General features: G+C 40.3%; 1 protein-coding gene across 1 annotated transcript; it reads left to right on the top strand.

Moving 5' to 3' along the window:
- The first annotated feature begins 315 nt into the window (after positions 1-315).
- Positions 316-19,213, top strand: LOC110959618 (CD109 antigen-like). The gene is made up of 31 exons (XM_051945521.1): positions 316-324; positions 734-754; positions 1,096-1,329; positions 1,442-1,564; positions 1,681-1,720; positions 3,000-3,081; positions 3,827-3,917; positions 4,017-4,143; positions 4,232-4,341; positions 4,438-4,629; positions 4,885-4,989; positions 5,078-5,146; positions 6,255-6,425; positions 6,532-6,687; positions 7,455-7,524; positions 7,641-7,734; positions 7,819-7,936; positions 8,062-8,175; positions 9,781-9,999; positions 10,201-10,342; positions 11,139-11,315; positions 11,621-11,702; positions 11,801-12,032; positions 12,241-12,412; positions 14,666-14,856; positions 15,081-15,230; positions 15,314-15,379; positions 15,907-16,046; positions 16,192-16,348; positions 18,388-18,490; positions 18,677-19,213. The coding sequence occupies exons 1-31, from the start codon at positions 316-318 to the stop codon at positions 18,871-18,873; spliced, it is 3,954 nt and encodes a 1,317-aa protein (XP_051801481.1). The 3' UTR covers positions 18,874-19,213.
- Positions 19,214-20,184: the final 971 nt, after the last annotated feature.

Below are 20,184 nucleotides of genomic sequence, written 5' to 3'. Positions count from 1 at the left end.
TGCTATTATGGATGCAGAAAGGCGAGTCCTATAATGCAGCAAAATGTAGAATGAAGGTTTGAATAGCAGCCTCTATTTGCAGATAGCACGCCAAGAATTAAACTCCCAGGTGGCTTTGTGTCACATGTCTCACGCAGCTTCTGACATCCAAGACGTTATTTTCTTCTTGGCGTGGATATGATAACACCAGAGTGTCTCTCTCTGGGCTTTGGACAGGACTGGGAATTGTCAGACCCTGAATAGACAGATGAGATGTGTCCCCCTGGGCAGAGGCGTTAAGAGTGTGTGAACATCCCCATACTCCATTCATTGTTCATGACACAAGTATGTATGTGTGATGAGATGTGTGTGAGCATGTGAGTGCGGCCCCCTGGCGTGTTGGAGTGGGAACAGGAAGGTGGAGTTTTGTCACCTTATGTTCTCACACGTCCAGATCGCTTTAGTTACATGAGGCTGTCTGTCCGGCGTCTGGAAGGAGAGTTGTGACTGTCTCGAAAAACATGAGCAGGATCTGGGCTTTACTTGTGTGTTTGGAGGTCGTGTGTTTTGCTGTTCCTGGTTTGACACAGAATTCATCCAGGTAGGTGGTGTAAGTTGTTGAAAATGCACTTCAGTGATTTCTTGACACAACAAAGCACACCTACATTCATGAATGAATTGATGGACTTGCTTGATGAATGAATAATATCCCTGTGTTCCCTCTCTGCCAGTCCGGCACTGTTCCTGATATCAGGTCCGGAGGTGTTGCACGCTGGTACACGGACTTCGCTGGCCGTCACTGTTTTTACTGACTTCCCTGGCAGGGTGACAGCCGAAGTGGCACATGGTGACACTAAAGTGACCCAAACGGAGGACTTTCAAGGAGGTGACTCTGCAATTACACAGAGATTTATGTGTTGCTTGATGACTTTTTGACTTTGAAGAGCTAAAACATGGTTCTGTTTTCAAGGTTTGACCAGTTTCGTCACTCTTCCCCCTGTGAGTGTGTCTTCCTTTACTTTTGTCCAAAATTAACTGTCACAGGGAGGATAATTCTTCATGTAAGTGTGATACCACATGTATATGTGTCTGATGATGCTTATATAATTGCTCCAGATTCCTGGCTTCATAATCCAGAATTCCCTCTTAAACTTGACGGTGAGGGGCTACAAGGAGGACACTCTCCTTTTCACCAACACCACCACCCTCTGCTTCGACCTCAGGAATGTCTCCTCCTTCATCCAAACCGACAGATCATATTATGAACCCGGGGACACCGTCAAAGTCAGAATTGTCGTCATTCAGTTGGATTACCGCCCATACAAAGGCAGAGTGGATATCTCTGTATGGGTAGGTTTCTGTTTTCTGTGTGAAAGAACAAAACCACAGGAGCCCAATGGATTCTTTTTAGTGAGGCATTGTCTGCTGAGAAGCTTGATTGATGTTTCTTTGTCACATGCAGGATCCCAGTGGGAATGCCGTTGACAGGTGGGAGTCCACAGGGAATCCGGGGATTGTGTTGCAGGAATTTACTTTATCCCAGATGTCTCCTCTTGGACAGTGGACGCTCACAACCACAGTGAATGTAGGCTTGAAAAGCAGAAATATATTTGTTTTTGTAGCATGGTGTTTTAAAGCCTGATGTTTGAATCGAATCAAAAAAACATCAATCCATTGTATCTCCAACTTTCTTCTTTTCAGGGCGTGACTGATGAGAAAGCATTCATAGTGGAGCATCATGGTAACATATCAGTTGATTACAGTATGGTTTTTAGTCATTTTAGCGACTTGGCTCTAGGGATGCTTTGTCAGTTGAGTTGTCCACCTTTTTTTATGGATTTGGATGAGATTTTCTACAAACATTCATGGTTCTCAGAAGATGAGTCGTGCTGTATAATGCTTCTACCATGTCGTCAACATCAGTGGTTGAGCTTAAAATATCTTGAAAGCCACTTGGTGGATTGCCATTATTTTGTACCAAGACGATCAAGGTGTCTACATGATACAACGAGATACTTTGGTTATCCCCTGACTTTTAGCAGGTCAATGTTTTCACTAATTTGGTGAAGCATTCCAACTAGATAAAGTGATACAACTAGATCTAATTGAGGAGAAACATTCTGTTAGCAAATAACTGATTCATTGGCTCTTTAAGTTGAACCACTCGCTGGCATTTATTGTTTTTGTTTTTGTTTTTTGTTGAAGTTTCTTAACAACTACTAGACAGATTTCAACAGAATTTAGTACATATTCTGGTTTGCCAGTAGTGATGAAAGATCTTGGGGGTAATATCAAATTGCAATTTTTCTGAAAGATTTAGGAATTTCATTTAATTATTAATTTTTTCAAGTCAAATGCCAGCTCAATATTCACTGCGTTGATAATTTACAACATGTGATGGAGCTTTACCACATTTTACCACCATCAGAAGTGTGATTGTTCCACAAGGAAGATGGCAAGAATTAGGAAAACCATTGACGCAATATTTTAAAAACTGGTTCAGATGCACTGCAACATGTATGATGTGGCTACTAAAAAACAATGTCACTCAACTCATATAGTGCATGCCTGAACTAAGTTGTATATATTGCAAATGGTGGCACTGACAACCTTTAAAAGTTTCAATCTGTTAAAATTAAGTCAGATTGAATTCCAGCATTAGTCACATTATAAAATAGCCACACTTTGTGTCTTCTAAGTTACAGCCTTTGCTAATTGAGTTGTTTTAAATTGTGACTTCAAGTTTAAATCATAGAAATATTCAACCTTAGTCCCCAGAGGACAAACTGTAGTAACTTTGGTATTCCCCTCATGTTCCAATCAGCACTTCAAGACAACATTGTAATTTGTCCATTTATTTTTGTTTTTTTGATCAGAATTCTGCAGAACTAATGATATTCCCACCAACCTCAGCAGTGCTTTGCATTCAAATGATAAAATATTGCATTAAACGAAGAAGGTGAGTGTGGTTAAAATAACCAGTATTTTTCTGATAATTTTATTATTGGCTCCTGTTACAGAGCATCCTCATTTTGAAGTGTTGGTCAAGATGCCTCCACAGATCCTGGTTGGAGATGACATCACGGGATCAGTGAGAGCGCTGTGAGTTCTCTTCTGTCACTCAAATCAACTAGAAAAGCACTCAGAGAGTGCAGACCTCCGCCAAGGATAGAGAGGAAAACAGGAAACCCATGCAGTAAAGGATCACAAGCTGGAATCAAACCTGCGTCTCTGACACAGTTCTGTTTACAAATCACCTTCTTAACCAGTTGACCTATCTGGACACCTTGCTCCAATTTGTTGGACGACATACTAACCTATGATGTTTTTTTGTCATATTTTGGACCACATACTAAAACATACCAAAAAATTCAAAGTGATCCAGAATCCAGGATCCTTTCCGGATTGCCACCAAAATTAAATCAGGTCTTCCTCTTACCATAGTCTACATCTCCTCAAAATTTCATCTAAATCTGCCCAGGCGTTTTTGAGTTATCCTGCTAACAGACAGACAGACAGACGGACACACAAACGGCGGGTGTCACATAACCTCCTTGGCAGAGGTAATAATATAATATTTACACATACAGCAGTCATATACCAGTAAAAGGTTTAGACATATCTTCTCATTCAATGTTTAATTTGTATTATTTTCTGCATTATAAGATTAGTCTTGAAGATTTACAACATATTCCCATATGTATTCTTTTATAGTTTTGATGTCTTCAGTATTAATCTACAATGTATAGAGTAATTAAATGAAAAGCATTGAATGAGAAGGCGTGTCCAAACTTTGACTGGGAGTGTATATCATACATTAGCATACAATATTCCGTTTCCTGTCTAGCTACCCCAGTGGACAACCTGTACATGGAACGTTAATTGTTTCAGTTCTTCTGGATGATGCCTCTCCATTCCTACTAACGCAAACAAAAGAGGTGCATTTTTATTGTTCTCCGAGCTCATCTGTTCAATGTTTGGCATAAATTGAAGCTAGAATTGACACCCCAGTGCAATCATTTCATCTTATCTTTCAGATTCATGGGTCAGCACAGTTTGTTTTCAGTGAAGGTCAGCTTCAGGCTCTACACACGTCATCAGCATTTAGCAGCAATGACCACATCACTGTACACATTGCTGCCTGTGTAAATGACAGCTCCACAGGTATGGTATGTTTAACATTGGTTCATGTGTAAAATACATTTCCGTCATGGTGTCACCCTCAAACCGGCATGCTTCCTTGTTGCGCAAGGAATTAAAGTGAACAAAACAGTTAAAGTCCACCTGATGAAGAACATGTTCCAGCTTATGTTCCACGATTTTCCACCCACACTAAAGCCAGGTTTACACTTCTTCACAAACGTGAGTGAATTATTGCATTTTTTTTTTTTTTAAACCATGCCTATTTCAAGGTATTATTTCACTGAGATGTAAACCTTCTCTGCTTGTTTTCCACAGCTTAGGATCTCAAGATATGACAGAATGCCACTCAGCACATCAGACCGAATACACTTTGCTGTGGTTGAAGTCACTCAGAGAACTTCCATGATGAATGCAGAAACCACGACTCTGACTCTTCCTGTGCCCGAGGATGGAAACGTCCACATTAAGTTTAAATTACAGGATCAAGTAGTGATGCTTTTTATTCAGGTGAGTATTTGGAAACACAGTACCTATGAGAAAAGCAGTACTTGCTGTGTGTAATAGGAATAGTTTTGGCACAGAAAGAATACACACATTGGTCATGAAGAAAAGAACCCTGGGGCATTGAACTATCTAGACACATATCATGTAATCGAAAAAAAAAAAAAAAACACCAACACAATGATTAAGGGCATCTTGTATGAAGCCCAAACTGATATTTTAGTCAACAGGTTCATGGTATTATTTCTTGTCTATATTCAGGCCACATTCCAGTCGAGTGAGGAGACTTTGAAGGTTTATACCAACTACTCCTCTCCTCGTGGATCATATATTCAGATCTCGCCAATCAGCACCTTATCTGCACAGGTAACTCCAAACATCAATTTTGTACCATCAAATAAAGGATTGATTATGGTGTTAATTTTTCAAACAATATATATGATTTTAATGACATTTTCAGATCGGATTGCCTTTTGGGCTAAATGTAGAGAGCACCTTTCAACCAACGGAGCTTCACTTTGTGGTATGTTTGGTCAAACCTTGAAATAGCAGGAGTGCTGTGGATACTCATCTTACTTTGCCAGTTTGGAAAATGCCAGCAGGCAAGGTATCAGAATGAGCAAACTATAGCAGCTATCAGAGAAAATGAATAAATATTAAGTTCCATCACAGATCTCAAACTGAATATCAGTCGAGAGACATTATGGAACAATCGGTATATGAACAAGTATACAAAAAAAGTTTCCAGTGTGAATCAATTTATATTCGTTGTGAATTAAAAAATAGTCACGGACTTCGTTTTGCTCACAGGGCACAAGCTGAGTATCACTGCTGCATGCAATCCAACTGCATCTTCATCTTAATTTCACATTTTCTTCTCCACACTGCTGGTTTGCACAAATATAATGAGTTTTGAGATTTTTTTTTAGGTGTTTTGAAAACGAATGAAGCCAAACTGACACCTTATTTCAGGAGAATGTTTTTGCTGTATTTGTGGCAGAGACATTTTGACAATTTGCAAGCTAAAATGATGAAGCAAACATTAGCAACACACAGAAACCAAGCAGAGAAATGCACTTTGAGCATCTTCACATTGAAATTGACCTTATATCTGCTGTTTATAAGGGAAGCTGTTCCCCTTTTTTCTTTCTGTAAAATATCCCATCACATATGCTGGGATTATGGTTTTAGTTATTGCCATTGTGTGAGCAGTCATTAGAAATCCAAAATCCTGTAACAAAATGTGCCTTACAGTTAAACCTACCGTATGATTTTGCTAAAATATGTAAATCTTAGCATAGTCAGAAAATGTGAGAATGACCAACATCTAAGTCCCTGCACAAACTGTGAAAATGCAAGTTAAATTCATCTAACCAGATATTTTTTCTTTGAATATTCATTACAAATATTAAATGCAAATCCTCAGTGTGGATTCATATTTCACCTTGGTGTGTGTAGAGCTAGCATCTTTAGGAATATATAAACTGTAAATCCATCCATCAATGCGGAGCTGACAGAGACATAGTTACGGCAAAGAAGAAATATTTTCTAGTGTTTACTTGTTTTCAATGGATGTCTTTGTATATTTGTAATACCTAATGCTTCTTCTTTTACTCTTCTTCTACTCTTAGGTGAGCTCTCAAGGTCAAGTGGTGTCTGCCGGAACATCCAACTCCCTCTCGTTCTCTGTGACACCAGCGCTGTCCTGGTCCCCTGAGGCCTGTGTCACTGTCTACTGCATCCTTTCTGACGGAGAGGTCGCCACTGACACAGCACGCATACCCATCAATCAACACAACCAGGTACGATGATTAGTTTTTCTACTCTCACTATTTCAACACATCTTTCCAGTGAGCGCAGCAATCCTTGTGGCATGTAAGTGATAGCCTGTGTCTGTGCTCGCCTTAGGTATCTCTAAACTGGAGCAGTGACCGGACCCAGCCAGGTGAGGAGGTATCGCTAACTGTGACTACTCTTGAACCCATGTCCCGGGTAGGAATCGTAGTACTGGGAAACGGACACGATGATGCTGTGGAGTTTGAGATGGACGTCAAAACTGAACAGGTGTGACAGCATTTTATAATAACAAAAGCCTGAAGGTCAGAAATTAAATGCATTTTTAAAAAATGTGATTTGCGCAAGTGTTGCAAATGGGATTTAGAGTCACTTGATCTGAGCCCAGAGGCTACTCTTCTCTCTAAGGTGTTCAATAAATATCATCCGTGTCTGCAGACCAAAGGGCAAAATGTAATATCTGAAATTTACACTTCTCTTAACCTTTATCAAATATTCACCTGTTTAGACACTGTCAGATTTGCCTCATTTACCCTTTTGTTCATTTCAGTTTGATTACAAAGGAGTCTTTCCAGTCATCTCACGCCGTTGTGCACACTTGGCACACTTTTTTCTCAGTGGGATCCTGTGGGTATTCACATTGTGACTGCTGAACCAGCTCATCTGGATGAAACTTATATGTCTGCTTTGTTTAGGAGGTGACTCCGATTTCTAAGAGCCGGTAACTCTAGTGTGTCGGGAGCAGGACCTGGGGGGTTATTTATGGCTGTAAGATGGAAGAAACAAAGCTACACCACCTTTTCTCATCACCTAAGCTCTGACGTCTTGCATTGTTTGTGGTAGATTGTTTAAAATGTAAGATCCCCTCAGGCATCTCCAGAGCAGAGACTGTTTTACACCTTACATCACCTGCTATCAACCTGACCTCTGTTTCTATCATACCTGAGAGCGGGCTTCTCTAAAATCCATGCAACACAAACAGATTTACCACAGATTTAACAATGCTTTCTGCTTGTTTTGTTCCTTTCACATAACAGGAATGTAATCTCAGGATGCTGACTAATGCAAGACTGTACAAGAAAAAGCAGCCTGATGGAGATAAAAATGGTAAAAGTGGCTCTTTTTTGAGAGTCCCTCTAGTGGCCATTTAGCACATTGACTTCAATTTAAAGACTACTTTATTCTACAGATCAACAGTCTGAATTTTTGTCTCATTTTCGGAGGGTTTTCAGAAGGAGATGTCCCGATGATACAGAAGTACTGGAGACACTTGATGAACATCACTGAATCCTTCCTGTGGTTAGACACTGCTGTAAGGTGAGAGCTGAAAAATAGATTGAGATGATAAGAATCAATCCACTGGATACCAAAAAACTGTTTTTTTTCTCCTATTTCTCCCAGTGAGCAAACATGGACAAGTGAGAAAATAACAGTGCCTGATGATGTTACATCTTTGAGAGCGTATGCGCTGGTGATGTCAGAGAACCTGGGTTTGGGTTTCACTCTTGAACCCCAAAAGGTAACAAAACATGCCGACGATGTTCCTCAATTTGCAAATAACAGACAAGTGTGCTTATTTGTAAGCAAATAATTGACACTTTCTCTAGCTTTTAACACCCATGGCTTATGTCCTCTCATTGGTAGCTGACTGTATCCAAAGTTTTCTCCTTGTTTCTGGATGTCCCACCATACCTCATCATAGGAGAGGAGATTGTCCTGAAAGTGAACATCATCAACCATTTAGGGCAGGACATAGAGGTATGTAGGATGGAATTTGTGCGATACTTTGGCAAAAATGGAAGTAGCACTGGTAAATTACAGTATAAACAGAAGTGAGTACACCCCTGGGTAATATTTATAGCTTAAATGTCAAATAATTCAACTTTATATCACCTTATATTAACTACATTACATCCAAGTTGAACAGAAGGGTATTTGTCTGCATCTTTAATTGAAAAACATAGTTTATATTAATTCTATTAAAATACATGCTCCTCATAAAGAACTTGATGAGGTTCAGGAATAAGCAAGTGTTGTCATTAGACATACTTTACCGTTGTTGTTTTTTTCTTTAAAAACTCTAGTGTGATTTTGGGAGCGAGCTTTGGATCCTTATCATAATGTAATATTTCTGTACTTTGGAGATTCTACAGACTTTGTGTCATCTTGTCAGCCAGAATTTTGATACATCTACTTGCGTTCATGGTGCCATCTGTAAGAGTCATCTCCCCAACACCTTTTGCCCTCATGCAGTCCCATATCAACAAATTCCCATCTCCGTGCTTCACTGTTGGGTCTGAGCATTAACTGTTGTAGTCCTGACCAGGTTCACACCAAACGTGCTGGACCACATCTGAGATAAACAAAGTGATCTTGGTCTCATCTGACCAAAAAATGTGCTCCAAATATTCATCAGGGTTATTTTCATGTCCTCAAGCAAAGTTTCATCTTGCAGTTTTGTGCCCAAAAGCAAGGAAGGTTTTTTTCTGAGGTTGATTTTATGCCATATCCTTCATAATCTCTGAGCTGTTGCTAGAAACTCAGATTTCCCTTGATAACCAGTATGTGTGTGCTTACCTGTCTGTTTTTCAGAGATAGATTGTGCAAACAGCACACTATTTGTTGCATCATTTTCGGATAATGCAACCGCAGCTCTGATTAGTGGTACTATGACTCGTTCTTTACCTCCTGATTAAAACTGTAACTGTGTTTTTGTTCATTTTTAGTTTGTCACTGATCTTTCTGTATCCCTTACTGAGATTTTTCAGTGTCTCGCCCAGTTCTTTTCCATGTGGAGCCATGATGCAGACATGTAGATAAACACAATGCATTTTTCCAAAACTGAGAAAGTCCGTCATTCATGAGTCATCATAAAACCATTTTCATACAGTTAGACTAATTGAAAATAAGGTGTAGTTTTGTTTCAGCAGTCATAGATTTTCTAACTTGAGAAGTGATCACAGGTGTACTCACTTTTGTTGCATGGAGCTTTTACTTTGAGGCCTGTATTTTCAATGTAGTCTTTCAAAAAATATTTGTTTCTGGTTGTCTCTTTGAGCAAATGCTCTGCATGTCCACTTAGAGCTGATGCAGTTATTGTGAGGTGATACAATTTAAAATGATTTGACTTTTAAGTCATATTGCACAGGGGTGTATTCACTTCCATTTTATACAGTACCTGACCTGACCAAATGTATTAACCTCTATTCCCTCTTTAGATACAGCACCAAGAGGCACTCTGACAGATGATTTATTAGTGTCTTCCGATAATAAACATCTGCCACTGTCCTTTATGGTACAGAATATGCTACATTCTTTTGTTTTAAAGGATTGTGCATTGTTCCCACATGTTTCTCTTCGTAGGTCATCGTGCTGCTAGCACAGAGCGAAGCCTTTGAGTTTGTTTTGACAGACCGAAAGGGTGCGTCTGTTATAAATGCACAAAAACTCACCTTGGGGAGTCATGTGTCTGCTTCAGCACTGTTCCCTATAAAGCCTTTAGCTCCGGGCGAGATGGAAATATCTGTGGACGCTGTATCTGCCGACGGATCAGACAGCCTGACTCGGAGAGTGATGGTGAAGGTAAAGCAGATCATATCTATACATTTTGCACGTCAAGTGTAATTTAGTGAGCAGGATTGTGAGGACAGGGTTTCTGCTTTGAAATGGGATGTTGTTGTATCAATGTGCATTTATACTTAAGAGTGCAGTATGAAATACAACTGGCTATGTGGCATACAGTCAATCCTGTTATAACGGTGAATTACTTCCATGTTCCTGAAGCCTGGAGGAATTAAACAGACCTTCTCGCAGACTCTGTTCTTGGAGCTGAAATCAGACAAGAACAGCGGTTCCAGATCCGTCTCCTTCTCCTATCCAGCAGATGTGGTTCCGGGCAGCCAGAGGGCCTCTGTGGTGTTGGTTGGTACGTCTACCATTTGTCCTCCTTGTTGTGCCAATTAAAGTTCCATCCGAGTGGAGTTTATGTTTATTTTTAGTCATGCATAATATGTGCTCACATTTTCCTTTGTGTTTCAGTGACGAATTTATGCACATCAAACCCCTGAAAACATTTAGGGTGCTGGACATTAAAAAATGGAAGGATGGACATCAAATAAGAATGTTTATGGCGCACAGATTCTGAACAGCTGTCAGGCTGTTTGGCTTGGCTCCATTCAGGTTGAGGGATGTTGGAAATTTGTCATGCTAGACAGGCAAGCTTCAGGATTTTCCCTAATTGGAGCCAAAATTGTGGTTTCTGTGCTTGTTGTGATAGTCAGCTTTAATAAACATTAAGCAAATGTGCAGTACAAAGGTTTTGTGTCTGCAGGACTGCAGCTTTCTGCTTGGTGTGAGTGAGATTTATAGGCTCTTCTCTGTTCTTCCATAACACCTAATTCAAACCACTGACTGACCACCTGACTTTCCAAGTAGCCATTTCAAAAATATTCTTTTCTTTGACGTACAGGTCAAACGTTGCCACATTTATACTTCTGTCAGAGAATACACACATTTAAAAGGTTTTTCTGCTCGTATTTATAACCGCCTAAACAGTAAAGAATACACATATGGATCCTAGTTATATGTAGGACTTCTTGTTAACACAGTGTCTTCAATAGATGCTTTCTGCTTCCATTTCAGTCTCTGCTCTGATCTGATCACCTTTCAATCAACATATTGTGCATCAATCACCTGCTTCCCTCATGCATTCCTTTTCACAGGTGATATCTTGGCTTTGTCCATGAACAACTTGGATTCGCTGGTTCAGATGCCTATTGGATCTGGGGAACAGAACATGATCCACTTCACTCCAGGTGTTTATGTTCTCCAGTACCTGGACAAGTCAACCCAGGATAACGCAGAGATCAGGAGCAGGGCTCTGAGCTACATGATGGACGGTAAGTCGGCTTAGATGCACTATATACAGTAAAATACATCTTTTCAGTGCTGTTGTGTTTTTATGCAATAGAGCCTATTTTGAATGGTAATTTTGTATGAATTTTAGATTGTAATCCAGATGATTTACTGATTGCACTTCCTGACAAATCCCTGTGACAGACTGGCGACCTGTCCAGGGCATCCCCTGCCTTCGCCCGAGTCAGCTGGGATAGGCTCCAGCACCCCCCATGACCCTCGTGAGGATAAAGCGGCGTATAGAGAATGGATGGATGGACTTCCTGACAAATGTTTTATTTTCTTTAAGGATATAAGAGACAGCTGTCCTACCAACGAGATGATGGTTCATTCAGTGCTTTTGGAACTAGTGACGCTGCTGGCAGCACATGGTAGATGTTACCACTCAGTTATGTTTCTTAAATCTTCAGCATAAATCTAAGTTCTCTACCTCTGACTCTCCCTCTCTCTACTTCTTTCTGTGTTGCAGGCTGACAGCTTTTGTGCTGCGCTCCTTCCTCCAGGCTCAGTCCTACATCCAGGTAGACCAGAGCGTTCTGTCCAGAGCCATGACTTGGCTCTTCAAGCACCAGGGGCCTCAGGGGGAGTTCAGGGAAGTGGGCAGGTTGATCCACACAGAGATGCAGGGAGGGCTGGATAATGGCCCGGTGGCGCTCACTGCTTATGTACTGGTGGCAGTTCTGGAAAACAAGGCCTATGCGGTGAGTTAGGAGAATATTTGTGTTTCAGGAGAGAGGGCTGATGATATTATAGAGTAGAAATAAAAACCTGTTATATAACTAGGAAAACAAATATTTAGCTCTTCAGAACATTATATTTCAGTGTTGTATAAAGTGTGCAGTATGCTGGTTAAATAGGTCAGGAAGTCATTTGACAGTAATGATTTTTGTCTGTTTTTTCTGTGTGAAGGAGATGTACCGAGACAATGTGTCTCTGGGCCAGAAGTACCTGGAGAACCAAGTGTCCAGCGGTGTTGTCAGTAACTACAGCCTAAGCCTGGTGGCTTATGCTTTAGCTCTGAGAGGCAGTACAGTAGCTTTCACTGCCCTCACTGAGCTCAACAGGAGAGCTGATGACAGAGGTGATTTCTTTTTTTATTTTTTTATGTCAGACTACAAAAAGCATGTACAAGCATTCATAACATCTACGTTTGTAATATAGTGACATCCCGACTTAGTTTGTTTGGATATTTTATTATGGCTTTATAGTTATAAGAATTAGAGTAATATTTAGCAACACCTTCATGGGAGGTTCGATATCCAAAGGTAGGATGTTTTTTTTTTTAAATGTCATAATTTAAAAATACAACCCTTCTTCTGCCATTTTTCACTCTCCCACCTGTGTCCTAATCCCATTCAGATGACCTTAAGCACATGTGTTAAGCAGTCAGGCTAAACGTGAATACTGACTTCTGGTGATTTCACATGAAAATTAACCTCAAAGTCGTCTATTTAACCCTTTGTGCCACCACATCATCATTCTGCCCTATGCTATAGCGTGCTTTCAAAAAATAGAAATGTAACTTAGGCTTGTTTCTATGAATTGCTTTAGGGTGAATAAACATGACTGCATTTTGTCATCAGAAGGCGACAGTACAGGTTAGATCGCTGTAAAAAAAACAGAGCAGAAGAAGTTTGAAACAAAACAAAGTTTTTGCCAACTCTTAAAAAGTCTTGAAGAAGAAACGAACATAAACTTGGTCATGTATGAGGGCAAAATAAATAGAAATTGTAATTATTGTATTATATTATATTATTCTTTCATGTCAGCATTCAGAAGATGTGTTCTTCTGTAACAACTGTAATACACTGTCATTATCAGGCGTAGACAACAAAAGACGTAGAAACAGCTCATCAGTCATGTACGTTAAATGCTGCGTGGCATCAGAACTAATTCAGATACATCTCATACATGTGTTAGTTCTTTTTTTTTTTAATCAAATGTCACCTCAAATGAATTCAAAATCTTCTTGGCAAGAGCTAAGAGGAATGTAGAATTCCAGTTTCTTCCCAGATGATTTGAATTACAATTTACTGAAAGGTCATTATAAAATTTTTGTCCAGTGATGTCAAAAAATGCAGCCTACTCCAGCTTTTAGCTTTGCATTTGCAAATAGCATTTCCTTCAACAAAATACCTACCTGATCTTAATTACTGAGTGGCCCAGTTTTTTCTGGATAAATGGTTGTAAAGTAACAGTTTAGTCTTTTTTCCCTTTTAGTCATGAGTGTAAGTTTGAGAGGAAGCTGCAAATTATTTCTACCACCAATGATTATAAAGTGGATGGCTAAACGTAAAATGTGTTAAAACTGAAAGTCCAAACATCTTGAAGTGAATCTTTCATCAACAGACAGGTTGCAAGAAACCACTTGGTCAATAGTTCTTACAGAAAAACTTTATTTTTTAAGCTCAACATCCTTGTGAGGCGTGTTGGCTGCCGCAACAAAAGCAAAAACATTTCATCACTTTGAGTGTGTTTGCATCCCTAATGTTGAGTTGTTTTGGTGCAGATGAGCCAGCATTATGTGGACATGCATATTGAATGGTTCAACACGGTCTCACGGGGATTCGTGAAACTATCACGTCAGTTTTTGTTTCGGTTTCGTGCGCACCAACACGATGTCGTCATGTTTTTCGTGCCGCTCACCACGAGCGAAACCCGCTGTGGTAATCACATCTGAAAGTGGTTTATACCGGCGGATTTATGACGATCTAAGCTGTCCATCGGCGTTTGCGGCCGCCGCTGTGGCCGCCACTTCGGCCGCCGCACATTCTTTAAATTCCTATGCAAATTCGGCGGATTCATGACGATCTAAGCTGTCCATCGGCGTTTGCGGCCGCCGCCGCCACCGCCATTGCGGCCGCTGGACATCCGGCCACAACAGCGGCCGGATCACATCTGAAAGTGGTTTATACCAGCGGATTCATGACGATTTAAGCTGTCCATCGGCGTTTGCGGCCGCTGCTGCAACCGGATGTCTGGCGGCTGCAATGGCTGCTGCGGCGGCAGCCGCAAACGCCGATGGACAGCTTAAATCGTCATGAATCCGCCGAATTTGCATAGGAATTTAAAGAATGTCCGGCGGCCGAAGCGGCGGCCGCGGCGGCGGCCGCAAACGCCGATGGACAGCTTAGATCGTCATGAATCCGCCGGTATAAACCACTTTCAGATGTGATTACCACAGCGGGTTTCGCTCGTGGTGAGCGGCACGAAAAACATGACGACATCGTGTTGGTGCGCACGAAACCGAAACAAAAACTGACGTGACAGTTTCACGAATCCCCGTGAGACCGGGCTGAATGGTTACATCAATTCTGCCGTTTTATTTCCTAAGATGGTGTCAGGATGTGGAGGTCCTCTGCTGGCCTGAGGTCTCGTGACTGGCAGCCCCGATCAGTGCAGATTGAGATGACCTCCTATGTGCTGCTGGCTCTATTTAAACAGGGCAGCTTTATTGAGGGCATCAAGCTTATGAAGTGGTTAAGCATGCAGAGGAACCATCTGGGAGGCTATGGGACGACGCAGGTGAGATGAATCGTGTTTGTTATTTTTTTGTTAAAGTGATTCTTAACTATGCAAATTTCAGTAAAGTAACACCAGTTTGCTTCAGCTCAAAGCAGAATGATGATATCTTAACCCTAGCCAGCTTTGGAACCACATTCCAAAAATCTTGCCCACTTTTAAGCAAGTTTTACATCCAGTATATGACCATATAATGCAGGTTTGTCTGTATTTTGACTTCTTCTTAGGACACCATCGTGGCCCTCCAGGCTCTGGCTTGCTATGCTGCGTTCAGCGGTGCCAACGCCATAGACCTCAGGTTTAATATATCTACCCCAACATCTTCCTCACTGTTTCGAATCAACTCAACCAACTATCAAGCATATCAAAGCCAAGAGGTGCATTTATGAACTGATATATTAGATGATTAATAGAGACTATGAGCAAACTTTTTTAATTTTCTATTTCATTTGCTTCTTAGATTAATGCTGAAAAAGATCCACATCTAAATATATACATGGAAGGAAGAGGATTTGCTTTACTTCAGGTATAATGTAATAGTTCTTGTGTGGTATCTGTATGGCTTTAATTCAGCTACGTTGCATTAAATATTTGTATCGTGCAGATGTGATTATAGTTACCCCTTAAATGGTAGGAATGTTTCCATACCTCCATCATGTTCAGCTCAACAGACGGTTTAACCACTGGAGCATGAGCAGAATAAATTGATTTCAGCAGCTGTGCTTGATGGGTTCTCCCAGCACAACATCCTGCATTATAAATGCAAAACTCAAAACAGCTAAATGCAAATGTGGCAATGATAATGGACTCCCATCTGGAACACAGACTGTGGCTTTCCGCACTTAGTGCATCAGATAGTATCAGTCAGAGGAGCACTATGGTGAAAGGCTAATCCTTTCACTATGCTCAATATTACAACCCGTGGTAATTTTGTGTAATTTAATTGGATGCTTTTGCACAGAGACCAGTCAACAAACAAAAATTGTAGATTTTAGCCGTTTATCACAAGATCTAACCATTTACATTTTTGCCCACCGCTATGAATCCGTGCAGCTGAATGTGTTTTATCACCTGAAGAGCAGAGCGTTTTCACAAAACCTCCAGCAAGCCAGAGACGAGGAAGCATTCTCATTAGATGTTCACGTTCTGGATGGCAGTGACCACAATCACATGATGTTGTCTATATGCATAAGGTAAGTATTATAACATAGACAGAAACAGTATACATGTCAAGTTAATATCAATTTAAACATTTATTTTTTAACTTTAAGGGTTATATTGCCATGCATGCCAAATACTGAGTAAAGTCATATGATTTCCTGCTTTTATCATCTCTAGATTAAAGGACAATCAGGTGATACCTCATACAGGTATGGCTATATTGGATGTGGGCATGCTCAGTGGTTTCACTCTCTCCCCTGGAGCTGCTGTCCTGGGAAATCTTATCAGGAAGGTGGAGGAATCTCCTGAGAAAGTCAGCCTGTATCTGGATTCAGTAAGTGTTGGATCATCGTGTCCTCTTCTTGGTCGGGTTGTAAAATGTTCTAAAGCAATCAGCATCAGCCATCAAAACCCACAATGTGTAATATTCGTGTAATTTTATAACTTCTTGATGGGTCATGACACCCCAAACATTCATCTCCAAAATTAAGGATTCGACTTGTGTGTTCACAATGACAGCTGGCAGCCACTGTAAGCAACTAGTTTTGCTAACGTTTAGTTATTTATATACAGAGGATCCACAGGGTGCAGGGAAAGAGCAGAATCTGCAAACATATGTGTTCTTTCTACTTCTATAGCTCTCTCATCCATTTCTACCAAGGAGCTTTCATGAGTATTTATCTTAATGTCAATGTGCAATAATATGTGTGTATAAGTGGCTGAACCACATATAACCACACAAAATCCATAATCCAAATCACTGACCCAAGTCAGTTTGTTAGAAAATTAGAAGCTAGAAAGCCTGTGTTTATTGAATCCAAAGTCAGCACAGTTGTGAACATGGCTATAAAATGATCTGTAAACACCAGAACATTCTTTTTTTGTTTGGACCTATGGGCTTTATCAGGCTGCACAGTGGATCGGTGGCTAGCACTTTCCCCTTACAGCTAGAAGATCCCCAGATTGTATCCTGGCCTGGGCCTGGGATCTTTCTAAACTGAGTTTGCACATTCTCCCTGTGGATGTGTGGGTTTTTTCTTCAGGTACTCCGTCTTTCTCCCACAGTCCAAAAACATGCTGAGGTTAATCGATGATTCTAAATTGTCTGTAGGTGTGAATGTACTGACCCTAATAAGGTTCAAGCATTGTATAGATAATGGATGGATGAATGGACTTTGTTTATCTGCATGTCTGCACTATGGCTCCACATGGAAAAGAAATGCCAGAGGACCTAAAGAAATCTGAGTGTGAGACTTCTCAAAGATGGAAAGGATACAGGAAGATTGATGACCAAGTCAAAACGAGGGAAAACACAGTTGTGGCAGTAATCAGGTGATACAGAATGAGCCATAGTACCACTAATAGGAGCTGCAGACCTGCTATGACACCAGAGACCTTGCACTACTTGCACAATCTAGCTCTAAAACACAACAGGCCTAAGACTTAAGTGGAAGTCGAGTTTCTGACACCAGCTCAGATAGTGTAATGGGCGGTACATAACATCAACCTGTATGGACGGCACCCAAGAAAAATACCTTGCTTGCACTCCAGCACGCAAATTGCTAGATTAAACTTTGCTAAATAAACATTTAAAAAAGCAAAACTTTTGGAACAAGTTCTTTGGTCAGATGATGGTCAAGAACAATTTCTTTGGCTCAGATGGGGTTAGGCTTGTTTGGTGTGGTGAACTTGGTACTTCACTGTCAGGACTACTCATCCACTGTGGAAATCCTGACAGTGAAGTACAGGAGTGGTTATGGAATGATATGGGGCTGCATGAGTGCAAAGGGTCTTTGGATATGACATTTCTAGATGGCACCATATCTACTCAGTTAATATGCCAAGAAACTAGCTGGCATGATGACTCCTTGTCTGCAGAATCTTGACACCAGAGGAATATTCCACGAGTTCTGGTGTTCACAGGTCATTTTATGAACATATTAATGTTGTTTATATATTTAGTTTAATTGAAAATCACAGCTGTACTCAATTTGTTTCCAGCGATAATGGGTCTATTCGCATTTCTTACATTAAGTTTCTACTTTCAATTCAATTCAATTCAATTTTATTTATATAGCGTCAATTACAGTCAACTCGTCTCAAGACGCTTTACAGAACCCAAATGCCTTTGGGATCTGCATTTTCATTTGTTTGAAATGCTCATTAAGGAAATACTGTTCTGTTTAGAAATAATGGAATTATGGAGAGCTGATGCAAGTTTTAGTCATTTAACATGTAGGTGATATTACACAGGGGTGTACTCACCTCTGTTCTATACTGTTCATGGCCAGAATATGCTAAATAAAGTGGTAATTGTTACACTGTGTACTGCAGTAGTATGTCATTATTGACTTCTTTTGGTATCATTTGCAGATTAATAAGTCACAGGTTTGCATCATACTTCCTCTTCTGACAAATTACAAAGTGGCCCAATTACAGGATGCTGTGGTGCAGGTTTACGACTACTATGAACCAAGTGAGTACAACCATACACGATCTGCTGTAGTACTGTATATTATCATGAACCTTCCTCTGAAATGACAGAATGCTGTTTTAGCTAATGCTAGTAAAATCTGCTGCACTGATTGTCCAGTACTAGTTTACAATGATATACCCAGAATGCAACACACCAGTGATCCTTATCCCATTTCATTCTTTTTAGGCAGAAAAGCAACAACTACATACAATCCGCGTTTTCTTCACAAGGTGGACTCCTGCTTCTTCTGTGGTGCCAACTGTGCTGACTGTAGGCCAGGAATCACCATCATCATGTCCTCAGCAAATTTCTCTACTAGTAGCAGCATCTGCAGCCTAAGGTGTCTATTTTTGGGACTCCTGTCTTTCCTTGTTGTAGTTTGATTAGATGGAGTTTAAAACAGTACACATATATTGAGAGAAATAGCTTTAGCGTGTAAACACATTGATATGCTCTGGATCCGTGTTTCTTTTATACAAAACTTAATATTTCTTGACAGATGACTGTAATATTTAGGGGACTGTTCACACAACACTCTGTTGCTCAGGGCACAGTGGAGCCCTCTACTGTTTACAATGTGTTTTGTATATTTTTTTTGAAAAGAGGAGAGTCAGAAATGATTGTCCTTCGAAACTTTGTACCTGTTCATTTATGTAACCAGCCTAATTTTTTCATTTGATACATTATAAAACAAATAAATAAGGATTTGTACTTACTTCTTAATGGCTGCCGATCTCCATATAATTCCTTGTGCTGACAAGAATGAACCCTTGACCAAACCACTGATGTATAGTTGGCAGGAGAGCACTGAAGCAGATTTATTTTTCAGATCCACATGTGTCCTCTTGTCACGCATTTGGCAGAAAACGCAGACATGTTCAGCTGCTTGAAGATGTATAAAGGCCTTATGAAAGGCTTTTTCAGCAAATGGCCGACATTTGAGTTTGAAATGTTTTCCACCGTGAGCCAGAGGAATGCAGACTGACCTACAGGAGTACGCAGAGCAAACACACACATGTAAGTCATCTCCAGAGAGCAGTCAGGTTTGACATCAGGGACGGTATCATGAAATATGAGTGTTATCGTAAGATGTCAGCCTACTGTGCGCAATTCTGAGTCATATTTCATTTTGTACAATGTAAACTTTTGACAAAATCTTCACCAGAACATTCTTACTTGTTTGGTTCTGCTAATCAATAATTTCACACTGACAGCATTTTACTTTGAAGTTAACATTGACGATGATGAGTGCCATGAAGCTCCTTTTATGATTTGCTCGATGGAATGGAAAAATGCTATCACTTACTTTTTTTTAAATCCCCCAAATCTTGAAGACAACTAAGTGCAATACCAGTGTTAAATGTGTCTGTGAATCCACACCAGGAGGTTTTGATCCAGCTGAGTCTGACCTCTGACCTCTTGGCAGCTCATCCGCACTTTACGCGAATCCACCCCTTTAAAAAAACAAATGCTGACTTGATCATTTGTGTTTTACTGGAAATGCATGTCTGTTTTTTATATGTTAGATGTTTTAAAAAGGCTCATTGGCAAAACAATTCCCTTCTAGGGATGATTAAACTTTTTTTTGTTTGTTTATGAGCAGAAGCAGACAAGCAAATGGAGAATATTAGATGTTAAGCAAAAATCAAATACATGTTTCACACACACACAACATTTTGATTTTTTGGCTTGGT

Source organism: Acanthochromis polyacanthus, chromosome 1, assembly GCF_021347895.1.
Source record: "Acanthochromis polyacanthus isolate Apoly-LR-REF ecotype Palm Island chromosome 1, KAUST_Apoly_ChrSc, whole genome shotgun sequence".
Lineage (NCBI taxonomy): Eukaryota > Metazoa > Chordata > Actinopteri > Pomacentridae > Acanthochromis > Acanthochromis polyacanthus.
The sequence above is the reverse complement of the archived record's forward strand: the minus strand, read 5'-3'. Positions and strand labels throughout refer to the sequence as shown.